The sequence below is a fragment of the Natator depressus genome, chromosome 2 (genome assembly GCF_965152275.1).
Source record: "Natator depressus isolate rNatDep1 chromosome 2, rNatDep2.hap1, whole genome shotgun sequence".
Lineage (NCBI taxonomy): Eukaryota > Metazoa > Chordata > Testudines > Cheloniidae > Natator > Natator depressus.
In genome coordinates this window covers 64,774,002-64,798,952 of record NC_134235.1, presented here as the reverse complement: position 1 = coordinate 64,798,952, position 24,951 = coordinate 64,774,002, and the positions used below count along the sequence as shown (strand labels likewise).

At 41.1% G+C, this 24,951-nt stretch overlaps 1 protein-coding gene across 1 annotated transcript in view; it reads left to right on the top strand.

Annotated features, from left to right (window-relative positions):
* SDCBP (syndecan binding protein) overlaps positions 1-24,951 on the top strand; it is a 30,946-nt gene extending 5,995 nt beyond the window's left edge. The window contains exons 2-9 of the mRNA XM_074943079.1: positions 4,490-4,556; positions 6,871-6,949; positions 15,362-15,471; positions 15,862-16,023; positions 19,832-20,007; positions 21,735-21,906; positions 22,610-22,701; positions 24,145-24,951. Coding sequence (XP_074799180.1) covers positions 4,506-4,556; positions 6,871-6,949; positions 15,362-15,471; positions 15,862-16,023; positions 19,832-20,007; positions 21,735-21,906; positions 22,610-22,701; positions 24,145-24,199 — 897 coding nt within the window. The 5' untranslated portion in view covers positions 4,490-4,505 and the 3' untranslated portion in view covers positions 24,200-24,951. The remainder of the gene's footprint in view (positions 1-4,489; positions 4,557-6,870; positions 6,950-15,361; positions 15,472-15,861; positions 16,024-19,831; positions 20,008-21,734; positions 21,907-22,609; positions 22,702-24,144) is intronic.

The following is a 24,951-nucleotide window of genomic DNA, read 5'->3' as shown; positions in this document are numbered from 1 at the left end:
TAAAATAATCCGTCCTTGCAGCATTCATTGTTGCCATTTTAAATTAAACTCAGTACTTCCTATATTCTGAAGGAAAGCTTAAATTTCAAACTATCAAATCAACAGTTTATTGCTGAGTAACATACAAATTCATAAACTTAAATGTTTTTGCCATCTCTGACGGACATTTCTGTTGTGATACATTATAGTTAGCCTTTTTAGTGTTTTCCTCAGAAAGTGATTCCCTCTTGTCTATAAGTAGATTTTTATATTTACTAAAGCTTCTCTCTGTCTACAAAGCTGACAAGGAAGAAGATGTAAGGTAGGGCAACCTCTGCTACTTTAGGCACTCGTCCCTTCATAACCTTCAAATAAGCGCAAAGATCCCGTGGATCTGAGGTGGGCTCATGCTGAGTGCTATACAGAAACACCAACCATTGTTCACACAGTTCTGGTGAGAGATGGTTGAGAGGTGGTAGTTTGTTATACTAATCAGTGTTTTTTGCATGGCTGGAGTCTGCCTGGAAGTTGCCTGCCCCGTGCCCACTGGTCTGTTACCTCCAGTGGCTGCACATAGTTCAGCTGTGCAGCCCACCCTGCCTGCCTGTGCTGTGGTCCTAGTGCAGGCATTCTCAAACTGGGGGTTGGGACCCCTAAGATGTCATGAGGTTATTGGGGGGAGGGGGGCGGCGGCATTGCGAGCTGCCAACTTCCACCCCAAATTCCGCTTTGCTCCAGAATTTATAATGGTGTTAAATTAAAAACACTTTTTAATATATTTATAAGGGGAGTTTGCACTCAGAGGCTAGCTATGTGAAAGGGCTCACCAGTAAAAAAGTTTGAGAGCCACTGTCCTAGTGCCAGGGAGAGCCTGGATTTGATTCTGCAATTCTGTGCGTGCTCGTTAACAGATTTCATAGGACGGCACTTCTGGAATTTCATGTTTACCTATGGAACACTTTTGTTCAACTTAATTAGAAGGACATAACTTCTAATTCAGCATTTTTCAAGCTGGTGACAAGATTAGCTAACACACACAAGCTTCTATTAATGAGGGATTTTAACTTCCCTGATAGATGTTGGAAAACTAATTCAGCAAAATACAATGTGTCCTGCAAGTTCTTACCATTTATAGGGAACAACTTTCTGATTCAAAAAGTTGACGAAACAATGAGGGGTCATCCATTTTGGTTCTGGTTTTGATCAACAGGGATAAATTAGTTGCGAATGTGAAGGTTGTCAGGAAATTGGGAGGAAGTGATCATGCTCTGATAGAATTCAAGGTCCTAATGAAACGAGGACATGAACAGTAAAACAAGGACACTGGATTTCAAAAAGGCAGTCTTCAGCCAACTCAGAGAAATAGTAGGCAAGGTTCCAGTTAAGAAGAAAAAGCATCAAAGGGGGCGGGGGCTGGCAGGTCCTAAAAGATGTAATTCTAGAGGCTCAATATCAAGCTGTTGCAATGCAGAGGAAAGATAAGAGCCACAGGACACCAGTGTGGCAGCACAAGGAGCTTTTTAGCTATCTAAAAACCAAAAGGGATACAAACAGGAAATGGACAGAGGAGCATGTAACTATGGAAATATACATGCGAATAGCTTGAATGTATAGGGATAAAATCGGGAACGCCAAGACTAAGAAGGGTTTTGAAAAATGTCAGGCAAAAAAGAAAGATCAGGGATGGTGTGGGTTTGCTACTCAGTGGAGAAGGTGAGCTGACTATAGAAGATAAGAAGGTAGAGCTGCTGAATACCTACTTTGCTTCAGTCTTCACATATAAAATAAAGTGACAGGATTACTGACCAAGTTATCATAGACAATAAAAGGGAAGGAATGCAGATCAGGCTAAGTAAAGAACATGTCAGATCTTCTGACTAATTTGAATGAATTCAATTCAGCAGGGCCTGATACTGTTCACCCCAGAGTGCTGAAGGAATTAGCTGAAGAAATCTTGGAGCCCCTGGAAACTCATGGATGACAGGAGAAAGCCCTTCTCCAGGACAGTGTAGTATTCCTCTTTAAAAAGGGGAAAAAGAAGGAGCCATGGATCTATAGACCAGTCAGCCTGACTTTAATACCTGTGAAGCTATGCAAGGGTAGTAAACATTAAATTTGCAAATACTTGGAGGGTAAAGGGGTGATCACTAGTAGCCAGTATGGATTTACTAAAAGCAAGTCATACCAAATCAGCTTGATTTCCTTCTTTAACAAAGTAATTGGTTTGGTGGATAGAGGGAATGCAGTGGACATAATACACCTGGACTTTAGCAAGGCTTTTGACACAGTCCCATGTGACATTCTCATAAGTAAGCTGGAGAAATGTGGGCTCAGTAGAACTACCATTAAGTGGATACATAATTGGTTAAATAACTGCAAAAAAAGAGTGACTGTTAATAGAATGTCAAATTGGAAGGAGGCCTCAAGTGGGGTTCGCAGGAATCTGTTTTCAGTCCAGTGTTACTTAACATCTTTTTTTAATGACCTGGATGTAGGAATAGAAAGCATACTGGTTAAATTTGCAGATAATACAAAGCTGGGAGGAGGTGGGGGGTTGCGAACACTTTGGAGGATAGAACTAAAATTCAAAGGGGTCTTCAATTGGAGAACTGGGTTATAGACAAAATGAAATTCAATAAAGACACATTTAAGGTGCTACACTTAGGGAAGAAAAACCAAATGCACAAATAGAGAATGAGGAATAACTGGCTTGTCGGCAGCAGCACTGCTGAGAAGGATCTGGGAGTTGTGGTGGATCACAACCTTAACATGAGTAAACAATGTGGTGCTGTTGCAAATAAAAGAAAATGCAATTTTGGGTTGCATTACCAGAGGCATAGCACTCAAGTCACAGGAGGTGATAGTACCACTTTACTTGTTGCTGGTTAGACCTCAGCTGGACTACTGTGTTCAATTTTGGTCATGATATAGAGAAACTGGAAAGATTCCAGAGCTAAGCAACAAAGATGATCAAAGGGATGGAATGCAAGCCATATGAGCAAAGCCTGAAGGAACTGGGTACGTTTAGTTTTGAAAAGAGATTAAGGGGGCACATGATAGCAGTTTTCAAATACTGGAAAGGCTGCCATAAAACAGATGGAGAATGATTGTTCTCTCTTGCAGTAGAGGGCAGGACAAGAGGCAATGGGTTCAAACTACAGCACAGCAGATTTACATTAAATCTCAGGAAAAACTGCCTAACTGGAAGAACAGTAGGACAGTGGAACAAACTGCCTAGGGAAGTCATGGAATCTCCTTTGCTGGAGGTTTTCAGAAAGAGGCTGGATTAGCTGTATGTCTTGGATGATTTAGACCAGGGGTCTCAAACTCAAATGACCACGAGGGCCACATGAGGACTAGTACATTGGCCTGAGGGCTGCATCACTGACACCCTCCCCCCACTGCCCCACCCCAACTCCACCCCTTCCATGAGGCCCTGCCCCACCTCTTCCCACCCAACTCCACCCCCTCCCTGCTCCCAGGAGGGGTGTAGGGTGCAGCAGGGGGCTCAGGGCAGGGGGTTGGGTTGCAGGAGTGGTGCAGCAGGGGGTCCAGGTGCAGGAGGGGCACGGGGTGCGGCAGGGGGCTATGGGCAGAGGGTTGGGGTGCAGCAGGGGGTTGGGGTGCAGGAGGGGTGCGGCAGGGGGTTTGGCTGCAGGAAGGGTTCTGGGGGCGGGCTCCGGCCTGGCATGCACCGGGGGCTGCGCCTCCAGGCACCTCCCCCGAAGCTCCTATTGGCCGGGAACGGGGAACTGCGGCCAGTGGGAGCTTTGAGGGAGGTACCTGAAGGTATGGACAGGGCAACACACAGACCCTTGTGCCCCCCATCCCCCAAGTCCCGGCCGCTTCCCAGAGTGGCGCGGGGACAGGGCAGGCAGGTGAGGATCTTGCCCTTGCCCCCGGTGCGTGCCGGACTGGGCCGGAGCAGCTCTAGGTAAACGCTGGGGGGCTGCGGGGAGCTGGCGGGCCGCAAAAAATAACCCCACGAGCTGCGTGTTTGAGGCCCCTGATTTAGACACACAAAACCCTGCATTTTAGCAGGGGGTTAGACTAGATGACCCTTGTGGCCCCATCTAAACCTGTGATTCTATGAATCTTGGCTTCCTAGAAATCCACCTTTATAGAATAAAATATTTCTTTTGGAACACAGTTATCTCCATTAGAAATTCTGTTTACGTTCCAGATCTATTTTTCAGTAAAATTGAACATTTGGAGGTTCTTTGGTGGGTAGAATAGAAGTCTGATGATGATGATAGTAATGCAGTAATGTCCTGTGCATCAGTCTATCCTGAAGTTTTTTGTTCAACATTAAGCAAGACTTTAGACTACAGATCAAATAAGGGTTTCATCTTTCTTCTATAACATGATTTACTCTTGTTTGCTCATAGAAATTCACTTTTCTGGACAGGAGCTTTTAACATAGCCAACTTCCAAACTTTACTTGGCATTTTATATTGTTTGGGAGTAAAGTTAACTTGATTATTAAAATAATGTTCTTATTTTTCTTTAGTGGAAATTGCACAAAAATGTCTCTCTATCCTTCTCTGGAAGATCTGAAAGTGGACAAGGTAATTCAGGTATGTTGAAATATATAGACTTCTTTTTGAGATGAGTTCTAGTTAAAAATGAACAGTTCAATTAATAATTAGATTTTCATATCTAAAACAAGTTTCTCATGTTAAATGTGTGGGTACTACATTTAATACTTAGTTACTATAAAGTCTTTATTTTTTTGTACTTTGCCACCTATTTGGATGGATTGGATATTAATACTTAAATTAGAGCTTGCTCTTACAAATATTTCAGTGTAAATCTTATGTTATCCATGTGGAACACTTATGCTTTTTTTAACCAAATAGTTGTTTGTTTGCTGGTATTTCAAAGTTGATAGCAACTTCTCTGCGTATATCAAAATGACAATTTAAAGATAACAGAGGTACATTTTATTTTAATGATAAAGGCTGCAGCAAATAAAAGTTAGATCATACAGTAAACCGTTGAGTAACAAAATGCTGATTAAAAGCTGCCTCTCATTCTAGAACAACATTAATCCTTTTATTCAGATGTGCTAGACAGGTCAGAATACACACTTTGTATGTCTCACTTAGAGTGTGCGTAATAAAAAGAAAATAGCCCCTTGAATATAAGTACTGTCAAGTTATTTCCAACCCCACTTCAAATTTTGATCTCAAAGCACAGTCTGCATCCCGGAATACTGTGTTGAACAAATATGTGTGTTTTTGGGGACAGTTAATTGATTTTAATGTTCTAGGTTTGGACCACTCCAGTTTCACTGCTGCTACTCAGTGATAAAGATTAAACTATTTGGTGCTCCAGCATGTGGTCTGATGTAAAGTTTTAAGTTTTTAAATCCTGCTAACCAGCCTTTATAAGGGCCTGTCCATGCTAGAAGTTGAGCTATGCAGTAACCTGGTTGTCTTAGAGGCATCTGTGTTTGAACATGTTTTTTCTTTTGTATTACCAGTGTTAGTGATTTGTGTCACAACCAAGTCAAGTGTGGATACATATTAAAGCTTTTTGTAGTAGTTGAGATTTGAGACCTTCCCTCCCCTTCAATAATTTCATTTGAAGAAAAAAGCACAAATTCTCTAGTCTCAGCCAGTGAGTATAGATTAAAAGGACAGATTTGAACAGGAATAGTTAAACTGGAAACTAACCCCCCAGATGGCTTGTCATATTTAACCATTACAATTGTTTTCATTTATTGTTCAGACTTATTTTCAAGTGCAACTTGCGTTTGACTTCTAATCCACAGCTTTCCAGAGAAGGCATTATTAGTGGTTTTATTTTCTTAAATTGTTGGTTAATTTGACCAATGTGTTGAACTAGGTTGTTAAATCATAAGGCATTACACTGTTGATGCCTGTGTTCTTTTAATTCTATTGTAAAATGTCAGATAACCATGAACTGTGGCAACTATGATTCTATGATTAAAGGTAATTTTTAAATGGTCAGTAGTACCTGGCTGGCATTCAGAGGCGTAGAAAACATGTGTGTTCTCTAAAACTACTAAAAGATGGGGAGACTGAAAAGGAAGGAAATATGTAGCATTACACACAAGCTTATCATTTACTCTCTTCCAGTGACTAGCAAATACTAATTTATAAATAGAGTATTTTGGGGGGGCATTTGCTGTAAGCATTGTGTCCTCTCTTGTAATAACCCACTTCTTTGAGTTCTGTATACAAATCTAATTAGAAGGTTCACTGCTTCTCTGAATAGGAGCTGTTAATCTTAAAGGATTGTTGACATTTTAGCTTTGATTCACAATTAATCCCTGTGGGTCGCACAAGAAGAGGTAGGTGTGATAGGATGAGTTTGACACATCTAGACTCTGAAGGTGCTTATGAATTACTGAACTAAAATAAAATATTTTAGGTATTTGCAATTGCTGAAGTTTTATAAATTTCATATTACATTTAAACAGTGCCATTTCAGAACAACTTAAATTTCTTAGTGTATTAGTGTAGATTTCTCATCATGTATTCTGGATGAGAAGTTTAGTGTAAATATCTTAAATTCTGAGTCTGTTTTAGTAAGTACACTTAGTTAATTTACCAACCTTCTTTCTTTATAAGGTACTACCTCTTTGTGCTGTTGCCCTTGCTTTTTCCCTGTAGAAAGTCACAGCTGTAAGCTCCTTTGACAAGTGATATTTAATTTAATTAAGCAATTTTTAACACCATTGAAAAAGACTCCATTTATATGAATTAGTGTTCAGATCCAAGAATGAGTTCTGAAGTTTTGGCTTTTTAATGTAACGAGCTGTACTTTCTAAAAACCTGAACATTTGACCTTGCAACTACATAATAACTATCTAATAGTCTCTCTTGTACAGAATGATGCATGTGAATTCCTTTTTCCTGTTAGGCCCAGACTGCCTTTTCTTCAAACCCTTCCAATCCAGCAATTTTGTCTGAAGCCTCCACTCCCATCCCTCAAGATGGAAGTAAGTTTATGTACTGTACAAAAAGTTGATGTTTTGAAAAAAAAAATGTAAAATCCTGAAATTTTGTAAACAAACACTCTTTTGGAGGGGAGCTTGAAGTACAGTCAAACTGTACTGTATAGGAGAACAAAATAATTCTTTAAGGGTCAAACTGTCCTCTGGAAATGCAAATATTTTGGTGGTAGGCTGCAGAATTTTTTTAAAAATGAAGTAATTAAAGGGAGTTGTGTGGTTGTGTGGAAAGGAAATTAGAGGGAGTTGTGTGGAAAATACATATATTTTCATCCTTTCCCTTCACTGTGGATACCTCTTTCAAGTGATTACAGTTCTGAAGCTGGGGAGTTAGTGGCTCTTTGTGCCATTATCCCCCTTGAAATCCATGGGAGATTTGCAAGTTTGAGGACTGTCAGCATTATCTTTGCATATTTTTCGTCCCTGCATACACAATCATAAAATGAGGGGGGATTTTTGGGACAGGAATCCTATCTCTAATACTGGGGAGAAGCCAGGACAGTGGAATTGTGTGACAGTGTGAAGTTTCTGCATGAAGTTCCTGCTGATGTTTTAAGATCCATGTGTTTGGAAAGGTGTTAAAGACTGATACAAACTGACTTGCCACTTTTCATGATAAAAACATGTTTCTTCTTAGAGTATGTGACCACATGGATCCCATCTAATTTTGCATGAACCTCATGCTCCTCAGGTCAAAAATCTTTGACTAGCAGTGGCCGTTGAACTGAAGTCACATTTGGTACCCATACCTGAAAATACTGGTAACCAGTAAACATCAGCATGAACATCGGCCTTGTCAATGGAGGCCTTAAATGTACCACCTGATTCAATGTTGAAGGAGATAATTATGTCCCAGCACCACCCTTAGCACCCCTGTTTACATTCAGTACTGCATTATTTCTGATCTCCCAGTACTGAGGTTGTCTTGAAGATTGGTCCTGCCTCTAGAAGATGTATGTTCTTCGTCTCCAGTACGTACTACTTCTCCACTATCCAGCAGGGAACCTTTTTCTGACCGGTCAGGCAAAGGTTTCTCTCTGCAGACCAGGGACTCCATTTTAGAGCCCCAGTGTCTTCCTGTCTGGCAGGGCAATGGCCTGGTCAACCCTATCAGAACAAGCCTTACCAATGTAATGCTCTGCCTTAGCCCTATAGGCATACCAGGGACCTGCATCCAGGGGCTGATCCTTCTTAAATGATATAGAAGGAAGTATAGAGGGTCTTGATCTTTATCTACAGACAGGAAAACAGCAGCAGCTGGCAGAGGAGGAATGGGCATTTGTACCCCCTGAGCAACACACCTCATCTTCAGCTTCTCCGAATGAGGCTTTCCCTTCAAATCATGTATCAGCCTTCGATGACTTTAGAGCACGGCTGGAGCTGCTCTTCCTCATTGCTGAGACTCTCAAGATAGCACATCTGTGATAGAAGAAAAAATCTCACAAGCTCTTTGGTATTCTACATTCTTCTGTTTTTGCTGGGACCGCAATTAATGAGGGCCTATTAGATCCAGCAAAGACTCTGTGACAGGCACCAGCCACGCTGCCTCTTCTGGCTAAGACAGCAGAAAAGAAACATCGGTTACCCCAAAAGGAGTTTGAACAGTTCTGTATCTATCCAACATTGGGTTTGTTGATGATTAATGTGGTTCATGAAAAGACCAAGCAATTTAAGAACATTCTAAAAGACAAAAGAAATGAGATTTATTTTGGAGAAAAGCCTATTTTTCAGGATCACTGGAACTATGAGTTGCTAATCATCAGGGCTTAAATGCAAAATATCTCACGTGGGGTCAGGTATTCTCCATCTAGCTAAACTCCTCTGAGATTTGAGTGGGGAATTGAAAGGCATAGTTGAAGAGGACTTGTGGCTAAAACATGTACAGTCAGCAATAGATAAATAAGACACAGCTTGATCTGTGGCTGCTGTGGCGGCTGCCCATTGCTTCATTGCTGCAAGTCTCTGGCGTTCAGTGAAATGCGATTGAGGATGTGTCATTTGAAAGCACAGATTTATTTAACTTGTACACGGATGAATCACTACACTCCCTATAGGATTCCAGACCCACACAGTTTTTTGGGGGCATCTACACCTCAGCCCCAAATTGTAAGACCTTCAGATACTAGGATGTCAATCGAGGCAGAAGACATCTTGCCTTCTCTCAACAGTGGTCTTCCGAGTACCTAACAAGGGAGAAGCTGAGATTCTCTTGTCCAAGAGAATCTTCCTTGTTTGTTGAGCAGTCTACAGCCGCTTCCAGAAAAGCAGGTTTGATATGAAGGTAGAGAACCACACTAAAGTCACTCAAAAGCCATCTCCAAACTCTGTCTTGTAGATACTGGCTTTCGTTCTCCCATTCGACTTGGGACATCACTTCCAATACCCATCTGTCTGTTACCTCCTGTAGCTGTTCCATCCAGTTTCAGTCGTTAACCCCTACCCATCCCCTTTCTTGTCCTTCGGGGACCTTTAATGAAAATTATCTAAAGGAAGAAATGGTATCTTGCCTCCATCATCCTGTCCCTTCATGCTCAAAACTGGTTGGTTGGCTGTCATCCTCGAAGACACATTCTTCTATATTGCCATCCCCTGGTGCACAGTAGTTCACAGTAGGGCCCATCCAAGGTTTTGCTATTCAGTCTCTCTATAGCACTGAGGCTTTATAAAACGCCTCGCTGTAGTGGTGGCACATCCAAGAAAACAGGGCATTCACATCTACCCATAACCAGATGATTGGCTGATCTGAGGAGACGACATAGCCTTGAACTACGTTGTCTTGTTCAGCTAGCTGGGCCTCGTGATAACTTATGAAAAATTCTCTCTCAATCCATCATAAATGATAGTTTATAAGAGCTGTAGTGGACTCCAAACCAGCAAAAACATATATTGCCAGAGGCAGACTTTTCTCTTCATAAGATGAATGTCAACTACAGTAAGAAAACTGCCTCAAACTTTTAGCCCACATCACCTTGCTTTTATGGGGCCGGACAAGTTACATCCGAGAGTGCTGAAGGAATTGGCGGCTGTGATTGCAGAGCCCTTGGCCATTATCTTTGAAAACTCGTGGCGAACGGGGGAAGTCCCGGATGACTGGAAAAAGGCTAATGTAGTGCCAATCTTTAAAAAAGGGAAGAAGGAGGATCCTGGGAACTACAGGCCAGTCAGCCTCACCTCAGTCCCTGGAAAAATCATGGAGCAGGTCCTCAAAGAGTCAATCCTGAAGCACTTACATGAGAGGAAAGTGATCAGGAACAGTCAGCATGGATTCACCAAGGGAAGGTCATGCCTGACTAATCTAATCGCCTTTTATGATTACTGGTTCTGTGGATGAAGGGAAAGCAGTGGATGTATTGTTTCTTGACTTTAGCAAAGCTTTTGACACGGTCTCCCACAGTATTCTTGTCAGCAAGTTAAAGAAGTATGGGCTAGATGAATGCACTACATCTAAGGTGGGTAGAAAGCTGGCTAGATTGTCGGGCTCAACGGGTAGTGATCAATGGCTCCATGTCTAGTTGGCAGCCGGTGTCAAGTGGAGTGCCCCAGGGGTCGGTCCTGGGGCCGGTTTTGTTCAATATCTTCATAAATGATCTGGAGGATGGTGTGGATTGCACTCTCAGCAAATTTGCAGATGATACTAAACTGGGAGGAGTGGTAGATACGCTGGAGGGGAGGGATAGGATACAGAAGGACCTAGACAAATTGGAGGATTGGGCCAGAAGAAATCTGATGAGGTTCAATAAGGATAAGTGCAGGGTCCTGCACTTAGGATGGAAGAATCCAATGCACCGCTACAGACTAGGGACCGAATGGCTAGGCAGCAGTTCTGCGGAAAAGGACCTAGGGGTGACAGTGGACGAGAAGCTGGATATGAGTCAACAGTGTGCCCTTGTTGCCAAGAAGGCCAATGGCATTTTGGGATGTATAAGTAGGGGCATAGCGAGCAGATCGAGGGACGTGATCGTTCCCCTCTATTCGACACTGGTGAGGCCTCATCTGGAGTACTGTGTCCAGTTTTGGGCCCCACACTACAAGAAGGATGTGGATAAATTGGAGAGAGTCCAGCGAAGGGCAACAAAAATGATTAGGGGTCTAGAGCACATGACTTATGAAGAGAGGCTGAGGGAGCTGGGATTGTTTAGTCTGCAGAAGAGAAGAATGAGGGGGGATTTGATAGCTGCTTTCAACTACCTGAAAGGGGGTTCCAAAGAGGATGGCTTTAGACTGTTCTCAATGGTAGCAGATGACAGAACGAGGAGTAATGGTCTCAAGTTGCAATGGGGGAGGTTTAGATTGGATATTAGGAAAAACTTTTTCACTAAGAGGGTGGTGAAACACTGGAATGCGTTACCTAGGGAGGTGGTAGAATCTCCTTCCTTAGAGGTTTTTAAGGTCAGGCTTGACAAAGCCCTGGCTGGGATGATTTAACTGGGAATTGGTCCTGCTTCGAGCAGGGGGTTGGACTAGATGACCTTCTGAGGTCCCTTCCAACCCTGATATTCTATGATTCTATGACACTATTAGTCAGACTTCACCTGGGTCCATTAAAAGGCTGATTAAAGCTGGGTGTATTACCTTACAGGACATCAAATGAGCATGTGACTGAAGTGTCAGGACACATTTTATTGGCACTGAATGGGTCATTAGACCCCAAAAATATTCAGAGAGTCCCTTCTCTGCTCCTCCTACGAAGACATTGATCACAGATGCATTGTATGTGCACCTGGACCGTCTCCGGACAAAAGGGAAAAATGCCCTAAAAAACAAACCAACAAACAAAACCCTATACTATATTCGTTACGTAAAGCACTGGACTTTTTTGTTCAGTTCTATCAAAAGCCACCTTGCAGTGTTCTCATGTCCGTCCATCCGTCCGTCTCTTCTTCCTCTTCCCCCCACCCCCCACCCCAGTACCATCATGTTCATTTTTCACTAAAGGAGTTACTCCATACTTACCCAGCAGTTAGATAACTGTCTCCAATATTAAGATTCCACACTGTCCTTACAAGCCCCCCTTTAAGCCTCTTGGAGTGCACTTTGCACTACCTTACCCTCAAGATAGCCTTTTTAGTCAGCATTATGTCAGGCGGAAGGATGACCAAACTCCAGTCTCGTAAGGCTGACCCTTCTCACACAATGTTCCACAGAGATAAATTGGTGTAAAGACCTCATCGCAAATTTATTCCCAAACTTGTCACTCTCATTTTGAATTAGTTAATTTACCTGTTTTCTTTCGAAAACCCCATTGTTCTTCAGGAAAGAAGAAATTCTATATCCTGGATGTTTCAAAGATCTTGTATCTTCATCATAAGACACAGCCTTTTATACAGACTTCCCATCTTTTTCTTGCCATCTCTGGTACTCTTAAGGGTCAAACCATTGTCTCCCAGAGAATATAAAAAAGAATTATGCATGTATTTACATCTGTTGTAATGTGACTGATACACCGCTTCCTTCAAATGCCAAAGCTCACTCCACTACTGCACAAGCTGCATTTTGTGCATGCTGTGGACACATCACCATATCTGAAATTTGCAAGGCAGCTAATTGTGGTAGTCCCCTTACTTTTGTTAAACACTGCCCTTCTCCTGGCTATGAGATCAGATGCAAAATTTGATAGGGGACTGTTAGTGGCAGTTAAGATTCTTCAGTCCCATCTTCCATACTGCTTATTAGCACAGTTGTGGTAAATAAGCACCCCGATTTTCACAATAAGCCAAAAATCAAGTTAATCCCATTTCAAAACAATGCTAAAACAAGCTAATCCCTAAGAACCCCAACACTCTATATGACTAGATCGCCCTGGCATGCAACACTCTACAGTTACAGGGCGATCTAGTCATATAATGTGCCCACTGTGTACCCCTGACTTTCTTGCTCCTGCTTCCCCTCCACCCCCGTTTCCCCTGCTTGCTAGGAGCCAATCAAAAAAAAAAAAAAAAGCTACAAGCCAATAATCAACTCACAAGTCAATTAAGCCAAAAACAAGCCAGTTTCTGCATTTCCTCTCCTCCCCCGACCCCCCAACAGGTTTGGCATGTCTGCTTATTAGTCACCTAGACTAGAATGCAATTCACATGTGCACACACACACTTAAAGGAAAAACAGTTTACTTACCTTAAAGTAATTATGCTTCTTTGAGAATGGGTTGTTGTCCACATAGATGCCACAAACCTTTGTCATTCACTTGCCAATTCAAAATCCCAGGTAAAGAGAACTAAGGGAGGGTTGTAGCCACTCTGGCCTTTCAGCCTCTGGTGGGGATGCACAAGGATGCTTCTGAAACTGCTATTCAAAGATTCTGACTTCAAGATGTCTGCATGCATCCCAAGTTTGTGAAGAACTAGTCACTATAAGATTCAATGGCAAAAAATATTCTAATGCAGCATTAAGTTTGCTTGGTGGTATGTTGTTCCCTTGCAGAACATTGAGTTTAGCAAAACTCAAACTGCTGAAAACCAGGAAATGCAGAGTTAAGATTGTCCATTCAACCTTAACTCTGCTCTCTTTCAGCAGTGCCCCAATATGCCCTGTTAACACACACCTTTTCTATGTCCACCCCACTGTTCCTGAAATGCAGATGCACCTTGTCTCCTTTCTACAACCTGTTCACTGTCACCTATAGCATTCCATCCAAATTGGGATGCACTGGCAGTATTGGTAGCACACAGGGCTCAGGATGTACTGGCAGAGCTGCAGGTGCCATCCATCCACATAACCCTCATCTCTTTGCTGCAGCCCCAACCCCTTTTTCCCCGCTCTTCCTCCCCTCCCTGATATGCCTACTCTCCCAGGAAGCATTCAGATGTCTAATTTTTTCCCTCAGTGACTGATTACATTATCCCCAAAATAAAATTGCCATCCATGACTCTTAAGGTATGTCTGCACTACGAAATTAGGTCAAATTTATAGAAGTCGTTTTTTTAGAAATTGTTTTTATATATTCGAGTGTGTGTGTCCCCACAGAAAATGCTCTAAGTGCATTAACTTGGCGGAGTGCTTCCACAGCACCGAGGCAAGTGTCAACTTCCGGAGTGTTGCACAGTGGGTAGCTATCCCACAGTTCCCGCAGTCTCCGGAAATGAGATTCAAAAGTTCGTGGTTCTTTTCCTGTCTACCTGGCCAGTGCATCCGAGTTGAGAGCGCTGTCCAGAGCGGTCACAATGGAGCACTCTGGGATAGCTCCCGGAGGCCAATACCGTCGAATTGTGTCCACAGTACCCCAAATTCGACCCGGCAAGGCCGATTTAAGCGCTAATCCACTCGTCAGGGTGGAGTAAGGAAATCGATTTTAAGAGCCCTTTAAGTCGAAAAAAGGGCTTCATCGTGTGGACGGGTGCAGGTTTACATCGATTTAACGCTGCTAAATTCGACCTAAAGTCCTAGTGTAGACCAGGGCTTAGATTATAGCAGCCTCCACCTATTCAGTCCAAAACTACTTTTGTACTTAGGTGGAGGGTTTATCCTCAGTTTTGTTAACTGAAGGGTGAGAGTTTACAGCCATCCAGAGCTCTGTTGATTAATCCCATCCTTAGCACCTCTCAGTTTAACAGTACAAGGCAGCAAAAGGAAACCTGGGGGGGGGGGGGGTGTATTGCAGGAATCCCTTGGTCATATGACCCCAAATTTGTATCACCTAATGCTATTCTGTGCCCCCATGAAGCACACCGAATTTCAGAGCAATCCGGTTAAATGTTTCAATTTGAGAGTACTTGCAAGAGTGGAGCTTCAAAGATGATAAAATGGCAGTAATGGAAACCTAGCACTTTTTCGGTATCGGTGCATTTTCTTATTACTGTTCTCAGTTTGGGTCCCGTCCTCCTCCTCCCCCCCCCCCCCCCCGAGATTTCATGGGTGCCATGCACTATCTTGGATAAGCTTTGACAGATTGAGGCTATTTTGACCCACCTTCTTTAGCTCTGGGCATAAAAAAATCCCACCTAGAAACTTTTTAAAATATTGCATTTTTTTGTGGGGGGAATTTATATTTCTGGCACCCTGGGCTCAGTGACTCCATTTGGTTCACCAGCCCTGCTCTACACCCTCCCGAGGCATGCTAAATTTCATAGAAATCCTACTAAGCATGTCAGTTTTAGAGGATTTAAGAAAGGTAACCTTTAAACAGATATTGTAGTATGTAGTAGTAGTCAAGTATCTTAAGATGGGTGACAAAATAGCAGTACTGTTCTAATGGACGATATTGCGTGTGCTTTCAGAGGCAAAGTTTGTTGCTATTGATGCAGCTGACCTTGAAGTAAAGTACTGGAACAGACAAGTAACATATAGGAACATAATCTACAGTGTTCTTCTAGTAAATCAGTAAATGTTTATTCACTAAAATACTAAGTATTTTCTATATTATAAATAGTGAATCATTTACTTTGCATTTTTTTCTTTCAATAGGCCTCTATCCCAGGCTATACCCAGAACTTGCTCAGTACATGGGCCTAAGTCTTAATGAAGAAGAGGTACAGAGAAATTTGCCAATGGTTGCAGATACACAATCTCAGGGGGTAGGTACCATTCAAGTAAACCTGATCTTTAGAAAATACTGAGACAGGGTATTTATTAACAAAATACCTTGCTTTTAAAAATAGGACTCCACATACTCTATTTAGTGGATTATACTTCTGGTAATTACCATAGTTAATCAGTGATGGATTAATGATCTTAAGGTGCTAAGTCATTCCATCTCTAGAGCTTACCTTTCAGTAAGAACTTTGTAAAAGAAATTTTTACTGAACCTTAACGATTTTATTGCCCCCAAAATAACTAGAAGTAAGACATCCTAAAATTTCATTTGTGTGAAAATGTGATTTCATTTTGACTGACCTGTCTTGTTCAGATGTCTACACAAGTTGCTGTTCTAAGTAGTTTGATATGATGCAATTTTTAATCGGCAGCAACTGGTAACAAGACCTTCCACTGTGAATTACATGGTGGCTCCAGTAACTGGAAATGATGTTGGAATTCGCAGAGCAGAAATTAAACAAGGCATCCGTGAAGTAATTGTGTGTAAAGATCAGGATGGAAAAATTGGACTTCGTCTTAAATCTATAGACAATGTAAGTATATGGAAACTTAAATCTGTCTTGCTTCTGTAGATCAGTAACTGAATCCTGTCATAATGAAAAGTGAAATTGTATGGGAGTGTGAAGTTTAATACGAAATGGGATAAACTTCTATCTGGTGCATAATGTTTCTTCTGTCTTTTTATCTATAGCTGCTATTTTTGTCTTCTGTTAACACTTTCAAAATATACTAATAGATTAGAGATCTAAACTTAAGTACTACCTAATGATTTACTTTTATATAAATATATAAAAGCAACTAGCATTATGTACTACTCATACATTTAGTACCCAAGTTTACACATCGCACCTTTTTATATAAAAAGTACAGGTTGTGACAGGTTCCCCACCGGGGTACCACCTGGAACTGGGGTACCACTGAGCCCTCTGACCCACCAGCCTGTGCTCCCTCTCACACTATGCTGCTGTGACAAGCTGCAGACATGCTCCCAATCTTACACTTCCACCAGCATTCACACAGGTAGGGACAACTCACAGCTGCAGTTCTCTGACCAGCCACTGCATGTGAACCAACAATAGAGAGGCTACAGCCAAAATAACCACCAGTTACTGTTCTGCCCTGGTCCAAACCCCAACCCCGTATGAATTTATTATCCATTCACCTCCAGTTCAATGTGGAGAGGAAATGCAACAGCCCCTCTGAGCTAAGATTCCCATGCACTTCACTCGAAACTCACTGATTTAGATTAAAATGTTTATTAACTATTAAAAAATAGATTAAGTTACTTTAAGTGATAGCAAACAAAGCAGATTACCTAGTAAATAAACAAAAATGCAAACTAAGCTTAACATACTCAAAAGATAGGATTTGAATTAATATATCATGCGGACAGATGATATAAGTGGGCTACAGAGTCTTAAGGCACAAGTTACACTTGCTTTGCAGCTTGGCATGCCCAGTTGTTTCATATACAGGCTAGAAATCTCTTTAGCCTGGGTCCAGCACTTCCCCCAGTTCGGTCTTTGTTCCTCGGGTGTTTCCAGGACTCGTCTTGTGTGGGGAGGGAAGAAGCATGGATGATGTCACTCCCCTTCCTTATATAGTTTTAGCATATGGCAAGAACCCTTTGTTTCAAAACCTGGTTTCCAAACTGGTTTGTGGAAAAATACTGACATCCAAGATGGAGTCCAGAGACGTGGTCTGGTCACATGCCCTTGCATTGTTATAGCAGCTATTGTTTACAGGCTGGCCAAAATGCCCACAGGAAAGTTAAGCTATTCCACAGTCCATTGCCTTTGATGATGGGCCATCAGCCCCGTCTGGTTTCTTCATTGTTGTACCTGAAAGGCTAGTTGTGGGTGTCACCCAAAGTAAGCACAATTGAAATACAGATACATAGTCAATATTCTTAATTTTAGATACAAAAATGATACATGCATACGAATCATATTCAGCAAATCGTAACTTTTCCAACGACACCTCACATGACTCCTTTTGTACAAAATGCATCGTAATTATGCTATAATATCCTAATATCACTGAAGAATATGGGGTGCAGCATCACAGATATTGGACACCTTTCAGCTATCTGCTATAGTACTTGTTAAATGGCATTTTGGTCACTAGCTCAGTAGCTTTAGTCTTCATCCATAAACTTTAGCTGGGTAACACATTGCAATTTAATTTCTCATTGTGCTATTAACCACTGTAAGAGTGCCTGCATCACCTTTAGATTAAGACAATATACTACTGATTGGGAACGTTAGGGAAAGTGAAGCTCTGATTTGGCCTATACTATCTCTAAAGAACAGGACGTGTGAGGAACAGTACGGGGGGGAAAATAAACATGGGGAAATAGTTCTACTTTGTGTAATGACATATCCACTCCCAGTCTTTATTCAAGCCTAATTTAATGGTGTCCAGTTTGCAAATTAATTCCAATTCAGCAGTCTTTCTCTGAAGTCTGTTTCTGAAGTTTTTTTGTTGTAATATTGCGACTTTTAGGTCTGTAATTGAGTGACCAGGGAGATTGAAGTGTTCTCCGACTGGTTTTTGAATGTTGTAATTCTTGACACCTGATTTGTGTCCATTTATTCTTTTACGTAGAGAGCGTCCGGTTTGGCCAGTGTACATGGCAGAGGGGCATTGCTGGCACATATCACATTGGTAGATGTGCAGGTGAACGAGCCTCTGATAGTGTGGCTGATGTGATTAGGTCCTATGATGGTGTCCCCTGAATAGATATGTGGGTACAGTTGGCAATGGGCTTTGTTGCAAGGATAGGTTCCTGGATTAGTGGTGTGTGGTTGCTGGTGAGTATTTGCTAGACTCCAGCAAGAGACAGCTGAATTGGAATTAATTTGCAAACTGGACACCATTAACTTAGGCTTGAATAAAGACTGGGAGTAGATGTGTCATTACACAAAGTAGAGCTATTTCCCCATGTTTATTTTTCCCCCGTACTGTTCTGCACATGTTCTTGTCATCTGCTGGAAATCGCCCATCTTGATTATCACTACGAAAGGTTTTTTTCTCTCCTGCTGGTAATAGCTCACCTTAACTGATCACTCTCATTATAGTGTGTATGAGAACACCCATTATTTCATATTCTGTGTGTGTATATCTATCTTCCTATCTTTCATATCTATCTATGTATTTTCCACTGCATGCATCCAATGAAGTGGGTTTTAGCCCACGAAAGCTTATGCTCAAATAAATTAGTCTCTAAGGTGCCACAAGTCCTCCTGTTCTTTTTGCGGATACAGAGTAACACAGCTGCTACTCTGAAACCTATCTCTAAAGAGTAACACCAAAGTATGCTTTTCTTGTTCTCCTTTGTGGTGACCAAATGTGCAAAGAAATCATTTTAACTTCTCTGCAGCCAGTCTCTCCTCCATTGTGGTTTCTGACTGTTCCCAGCTGTGAAACTTGTCACATTCTTAAGTGACCTGCAAAATCAGGAGAAACTGGGCTTGTGTCCAAGGTATAACTATCTTACAGCTTTTTTTAAAAAAGAAAATAAAATAGAAATTCTGGTGTGGTCTACCTTGGAAGACCGACCCTAAGGCTTGGTCTGCATTTCGGAAACATCCCACTATTGTCAACACTGGTTAAGCTGAACAGGTGTTGTGTGCCCCAGCACTGGTGGGGTTTAGCTTTCAGCACCCTTTCATGAAAGTGAAGTGGGAGCAAATCTAATCAACATGGTGGTGTTAACCATAATTGCAGACGCAACCCCAACTACATTAGGGCTCCCAGCATTGCTAGTTTAGCTTTTTAACTGTAGACAGGGTCCATGATGACTGAAGCACTACTAAATAACCTCACAGGAATCAAAGCTGAGTAGTTGAGAGAAGAAGGGATTTTCAGTCAACTGTGTTAACACCTGTTTATCTCAGACTAGCATTTGAGATACGTAAAATCCATTGCTAAAGATTCACCATCCTTCACCACTTTAATGTAAGTCTTTAAAGCTCACAATAAACGTGCTTTGAGACGACAAGAGATCCTGCAGTAAAATCAGGGGATGTGAAGACTAGTCTTCCTGATAGTTCTGTGGTGGTAATACTTCATTTTTAAAAATGAAAAGCAAGATTTCAGGCCTTCATTGTATCATAAAAGGATTAATAAGCCTTTTAGCTTTTGTAGGTCACCTTTGTATGTATTAAAAAAAATTGTCTATTCATCTCCTGTAGTATATCTTTATTTTCAAAAGGCGTAGTTGTTCAACTCATCTTCTGCTTGCTGCTTATGTATACTTTGTTATGTATAAAATAGGCACTGGGAACTTTTTCTGACTGTTAATATTCAAGAATAATCAATTTTTATCATTCCATTTAGGGTATATTTGTCCAGTTAGTACAAGCCAACTCTCCAGCATCTTTAGCTGGTCTGAGGTTTGGGGACCAAGTTCTGCAAATTAATGGTGAAAACTGTGCAGGATGGAGCTCTGAGAAATCCCATAAAGTTCTCAAGCAGGCTTCAGGGGAGAGAATTTCGATGATAATTCGTGACAGGTAAAACTATGAAGTGTAAAGGAAAGTGATTGTTCATTATTATTTATTTGTATTGCAGTAGCACCATGAGCTCCTCGTCCAGGCGTGAGATTCTTCTGTGTTTAAGCACCAAACACACAACAAAGACTATCCCTGCCCCAAAGAGCTTACAGTCTAAGTAGTTCAGAAGCTTCCTTTTCTTGTCTAATATTTCATGAGTAAATCTGTTAAATTAAGACTGTTGGCATTAGCAAGGGCTGCTAACTCTGTCTCAGGCAGATATTAGGCAGAGTTTCTCTCAAACTCCGCCAATGCAATTCTGCTTAGGTTTTTGCTACTTCTGTCTAGGCCTCTTTTGAATAGAAAAAAAGTATACATATATCTTAAGGGGCTAGCCCCCAGCCCCTCCCCTGCGGTCCCCCTTCCTTGCAGCCTCAGCGCGCTGTGCCGCCAGCACTCTGGCCCGCTGCTCCTGCTGGGTAGCATGGGGGCATGGCTGGCTCTGGCATGGTAAGGGAGTGGGGGGGTTCCAGGGGGCAGTCGGGTGGGGCAGAGGTTCGGGGGGGTAGTCAGGGAACAGGGGGGTCTGGATAGGTGTGGGAGTCCCAGGGGGCCAGTGGGGGTGGAGGTGTGGATAGGGGTTGGGGCAGTCAGGGGACAGGGAGAAGTGGCTGTTGGATAGGGGGTGGGGTCCCGGGGGGGGGGGGGGGGGCGGTTGGATGGGTGGGGGGTTCTGAGGGGGGCAGTCAGAGTGCAGGAAGTGGGAGGGGGCGGATGGGGAGTGGGGGCCAGACTGTTTGGGGAGACAGCCTTCCCTACCTGGCCCTCCATATAGTTTTGCAACCCCGATGTGGCCCTCGGGCCAAAAAGTTTGCCCACCCCTGCTTTAAACCAAGGTCTTTAGCAATACAGACTTGTGCAAGGTTAATTAGAGGTGTGTTTTTGACATTGTTAGTTAAACTGAAATAAGTGTCTGCATACACATTTGCACTTGTTAACTTAAACTGATTTAAAAACACACCAGTGCAAGTTTGTATGTGGGCAAGTATTAGGCCTTCAAAAAGGAGATCAGTGATCTGACCAATGTTATTACTATGTATGCCAATGCTATTTTAGTTCTCTTGTAACACTTGCTGACCAATCCATTCTACAAGAACGCGTAATTTAAAATGTAAATGTATATATGTTAAAGAGGGTGCGACACTTACTTATTTCCTGTGGCATAGGGGAATATAGATAAAAAGCCAATGAACAATGATTAAAGCCTGAGTGGAAAAATAAGCTTAAAATATTAAGTGAAGTAGCTGGTTATATCAAGCCACTTTCAGCATATAGTTGAAAGTATGGGTGTGTAGAATACATTAGTCACCTAAAATACCATAGTCTCTTTCAACGCTGAAGTGAACTGTGTGTGTGTTAGAATCATAACTTGAAACTGAAATGGCAATTACTCATAAAATTGAATAATCAAAACTGACTTCTGGGAACATACTGTATCTTAATCTGTATAATTTTATAAATATTTTAGCTAGAGAGGTGGATAGTACCAATATTGAGAACAGACATTTCAGACAAAAAGAATACTTGTAGGTCAAAGATATTGTAAATGTTATAATATATTATGGGATAAACTTGCAGAGCTGTTAGTGTTTAGTAGTAACTCTATAATCTCTTGTGGAATTGTTCAGTATATGTTGAATACTTAGTGAATATAGTACAATAATATGTTGTGAACATATTTCTTACAGGCCTTTTGAACGAACTCTTACTATGCATAAGGACAGCACAGGTCATGTTGGCTTCATATTCAAAAATGGAAAAGTAACCTCAATAGTAAAAGACAGTTCTGCTGCTAGAAACGGTCTTCTTACAGATCACAACATGTGTGAAATTAATGGCCAGAATGTAATTGGACTGAAGGTAAAGTAATGTGCTTTACAAAAACAAATTCAGCGTAACAATAGTCTTGTCTTCGCACTCTTCTGAGAGGGGAGTGGGGCTTTTAGAAGATCACAAGTATGGTATGAGAGAGTGTCATTCTGAACACTTATTGATGTGACTTTTTACCAGTCAATGTAATCAAGAATGCTCAACAAAATTTTAACACATCTCAATATCCGAAGGTGGTTTATCTGATTATTCCAGTTTTCTGTGTGTCTTAGCAGATAGAAATGACTATTAAGAGTTAGGCTCTTACCTAGCTTTATCCTTAGGTTTTTGTCATCAACTTTCTTAAACTCTGTTTTAGTATCATTTCTGTAAGAAATGTGTGCGTGGTACTTCTTCTCCTGCTCCATCTGGAGACATGAGGTACAGCTTGCTAGATGTTCCCTTGCCAGTATCAACATTGGCAGTGATTGCCCTGTAAATGTATGGCTTCCTGTCCAGGGTGTCGTCCTTGTGTCTGGGTACATGGTGACCTTTGCATTCCAAGACCAGGGATCTTTTAATGATGCTAACAGCTATTGTTTGGTCCTAGTCTACATTAGATATCTTCCCTTAGTGTTTCCTTGCAGACATTTTGAAAAGGTTCTTTTTGCCCTGTTTATAGTCCGTAGCTATATGCAGAAGGATTTCAGGAATTCAGATCATGAGGTTTTGTTCATTTGTATTTCATTAACAGGACTCCCAAATTGCAGACATATTGGCAACAGCTGGGAATGTTGTGACAATTACTATCATGCCTTCATATATCTTTGAACATATAATTAAGAGGTAAGCAAGAAAACTTTGATTCATTTTTTAAATATAGCTAATTAGTTGCATGAATCTGCTTCTTAAGTGTTGTGGAAACAATATTCCAATGGACGATTACTCCTTTGGTTCTAGGGTAAATTTTAACTCTCAAACACACATGCATTTTGTGTGTTTGAGTCAAGAAAATGCCAAATCTGGCATCAGGCACGCTGTGGAAATGCATTTATGCTAAGGGCGTTGCTGTAATATGTGTTTCAGTTCACTAACGTGATTTAATCTGAATTTGTGGGGGATGACTATGGTATCCTTTTAAGACAAAAGTTTGAAAACTTGTTTTCTGCAAACAAAACAGAGTAAACTGTTACAGAAGTTAGTGGCAAGGAATTAGGGCACTGGAATAGCTTTATGGGGAAGTGTGTAACATACAAAATTCCCACAGTTTAGACTAGATCTCGGATTATTGTAGAACAAGATTTGTATTTCATTTCAGTCCTGTTGTGACTTGGGCAGAGTTCATGTGTAATGTTAGACTAGCTGATTACAGAAATGGAATACCTTTTTACTTCAAACAATTGTAAACCTGAAATGGAGTCTTTTGGGACTGGGAAATCATTGTCTTTAATCCTGTTATTCCAGTCAGATTGAAAGATGTCTCCTACATCTCATATGCAAAAAAAAATCAGTAATATGTAACTTTCTGCTTCATTAACATTTTTCAAAGTAACAGCCCGCTTTGAAATTTAGCCAAATAATATTTCAGAGTTCAAATGGATTTTTGAATATAGCAATGTATTTGAAATCTCAAATACTTCAGTGGTTTGCTGCCCACACCCTGACCCCAATTTTGCGAGCATTCATGGCCCACCATACAATTTTCATACCCAGATATGGCCCTCGGGCCAAAAAGTTTGCACACCCCTGTTAGACCATGGTGATGCACTAAAACTAGTCCAGCTTCTGTTAAAGATGGACTAGGACTCCACTATTCTCTGTGTAAAACTGAGACATTTTTGCCATCTTCATTTGTGCTTTAAGCCTTTGCCACTACCTGAGCACCTCTTCTGGTTGCAGTATGACAAAAACATATTGCTTTCAAAGTTGAGGATGGAACAAAAGTTATCCTTAGCTGCTACACTCAGCAGTTTCTCTGTAGTTGACATCAGGCAGAATACACCTCCCAGTTCTGCACCCATACACTAGGTATATTAGAATATTCTGTTTTCTTTCATAACGTACAAGGTAGAATAAAATGCCAACAGCATGGTTACCTGCTAGTTTTCTATATCACTTGCTGCAATGTTTTGCTGTTAATCTAGTAAGACAAAATGCTTTGATTTAAAACTTAGTGTCAAGTATTCTCTGGTTTCTCTTTCTTTGCAGTATTTTTAATAACAAAGTAAGGGTTTGAAGTTTTTTTTTTTTTAAATTTAGTAAAGGACTTTTTTTTTCCCCTTCCCCCAGGATGGCTTCTGGCATCATGAAAAGTCTGATGGACCATACAATCCCTGAGGTCTAAGTGTAAAGCCATTGTATTGTATATGCATATGTAATGAGAACTCAGCTAATCTTGGGCTATTATACTCAGCAACTTCTGGATTCTGCACATGAGCATTTCTTGAGTCCAAGAGGGGAGATGCTGCATTGAGCATTTACATTATATATCATGGCTGGGAATGTTACCATTCAACATGTTATCTTGTTTATTCATGCAACCGTAAGACTTGTTTGTAGCCTAATGCTGATTTTTACAAATGTGAAATTTTCAACAAAGTTCTGCTGATCTCTTTTGCTGTAGGATCATGCTACTCTAATTTACTACTGTTTCTATGGTTATAAGCCATTGCAACAAAAGGAAACTAATAAGTGTTTCTTCTGCAAGTGATAGTATCAGTTATCCATGATCTAGAACATATTGCTGCTCTTTGTATGTATGGTTTTCGGATGAATAAGTATTTTTATTGCCTTCTCTTTGTAACCATATATTTAGAACAGTATATTTAGAAAATTGACTATTTTAGTGGTGGTGTACTTTTTGTTCAAGTAATCTTGTTGGCAAAAAAAAGCCACTTGAAAACCAAGTTTAGCTAATATTGGCATTAAACCTTAAAGAAGTGCTTTAAAGGGTAAAGTATATAGATAAAAATCGATTGTTAAACTCAACTTTTTACTACTCTTATTATACAAATTGTAACTCTAATATGCTTAAATTCTGTATCCTTAAACATGTTTAAAAATAAAGTTCAGGAATAACCAAATAAGATTGCAAAA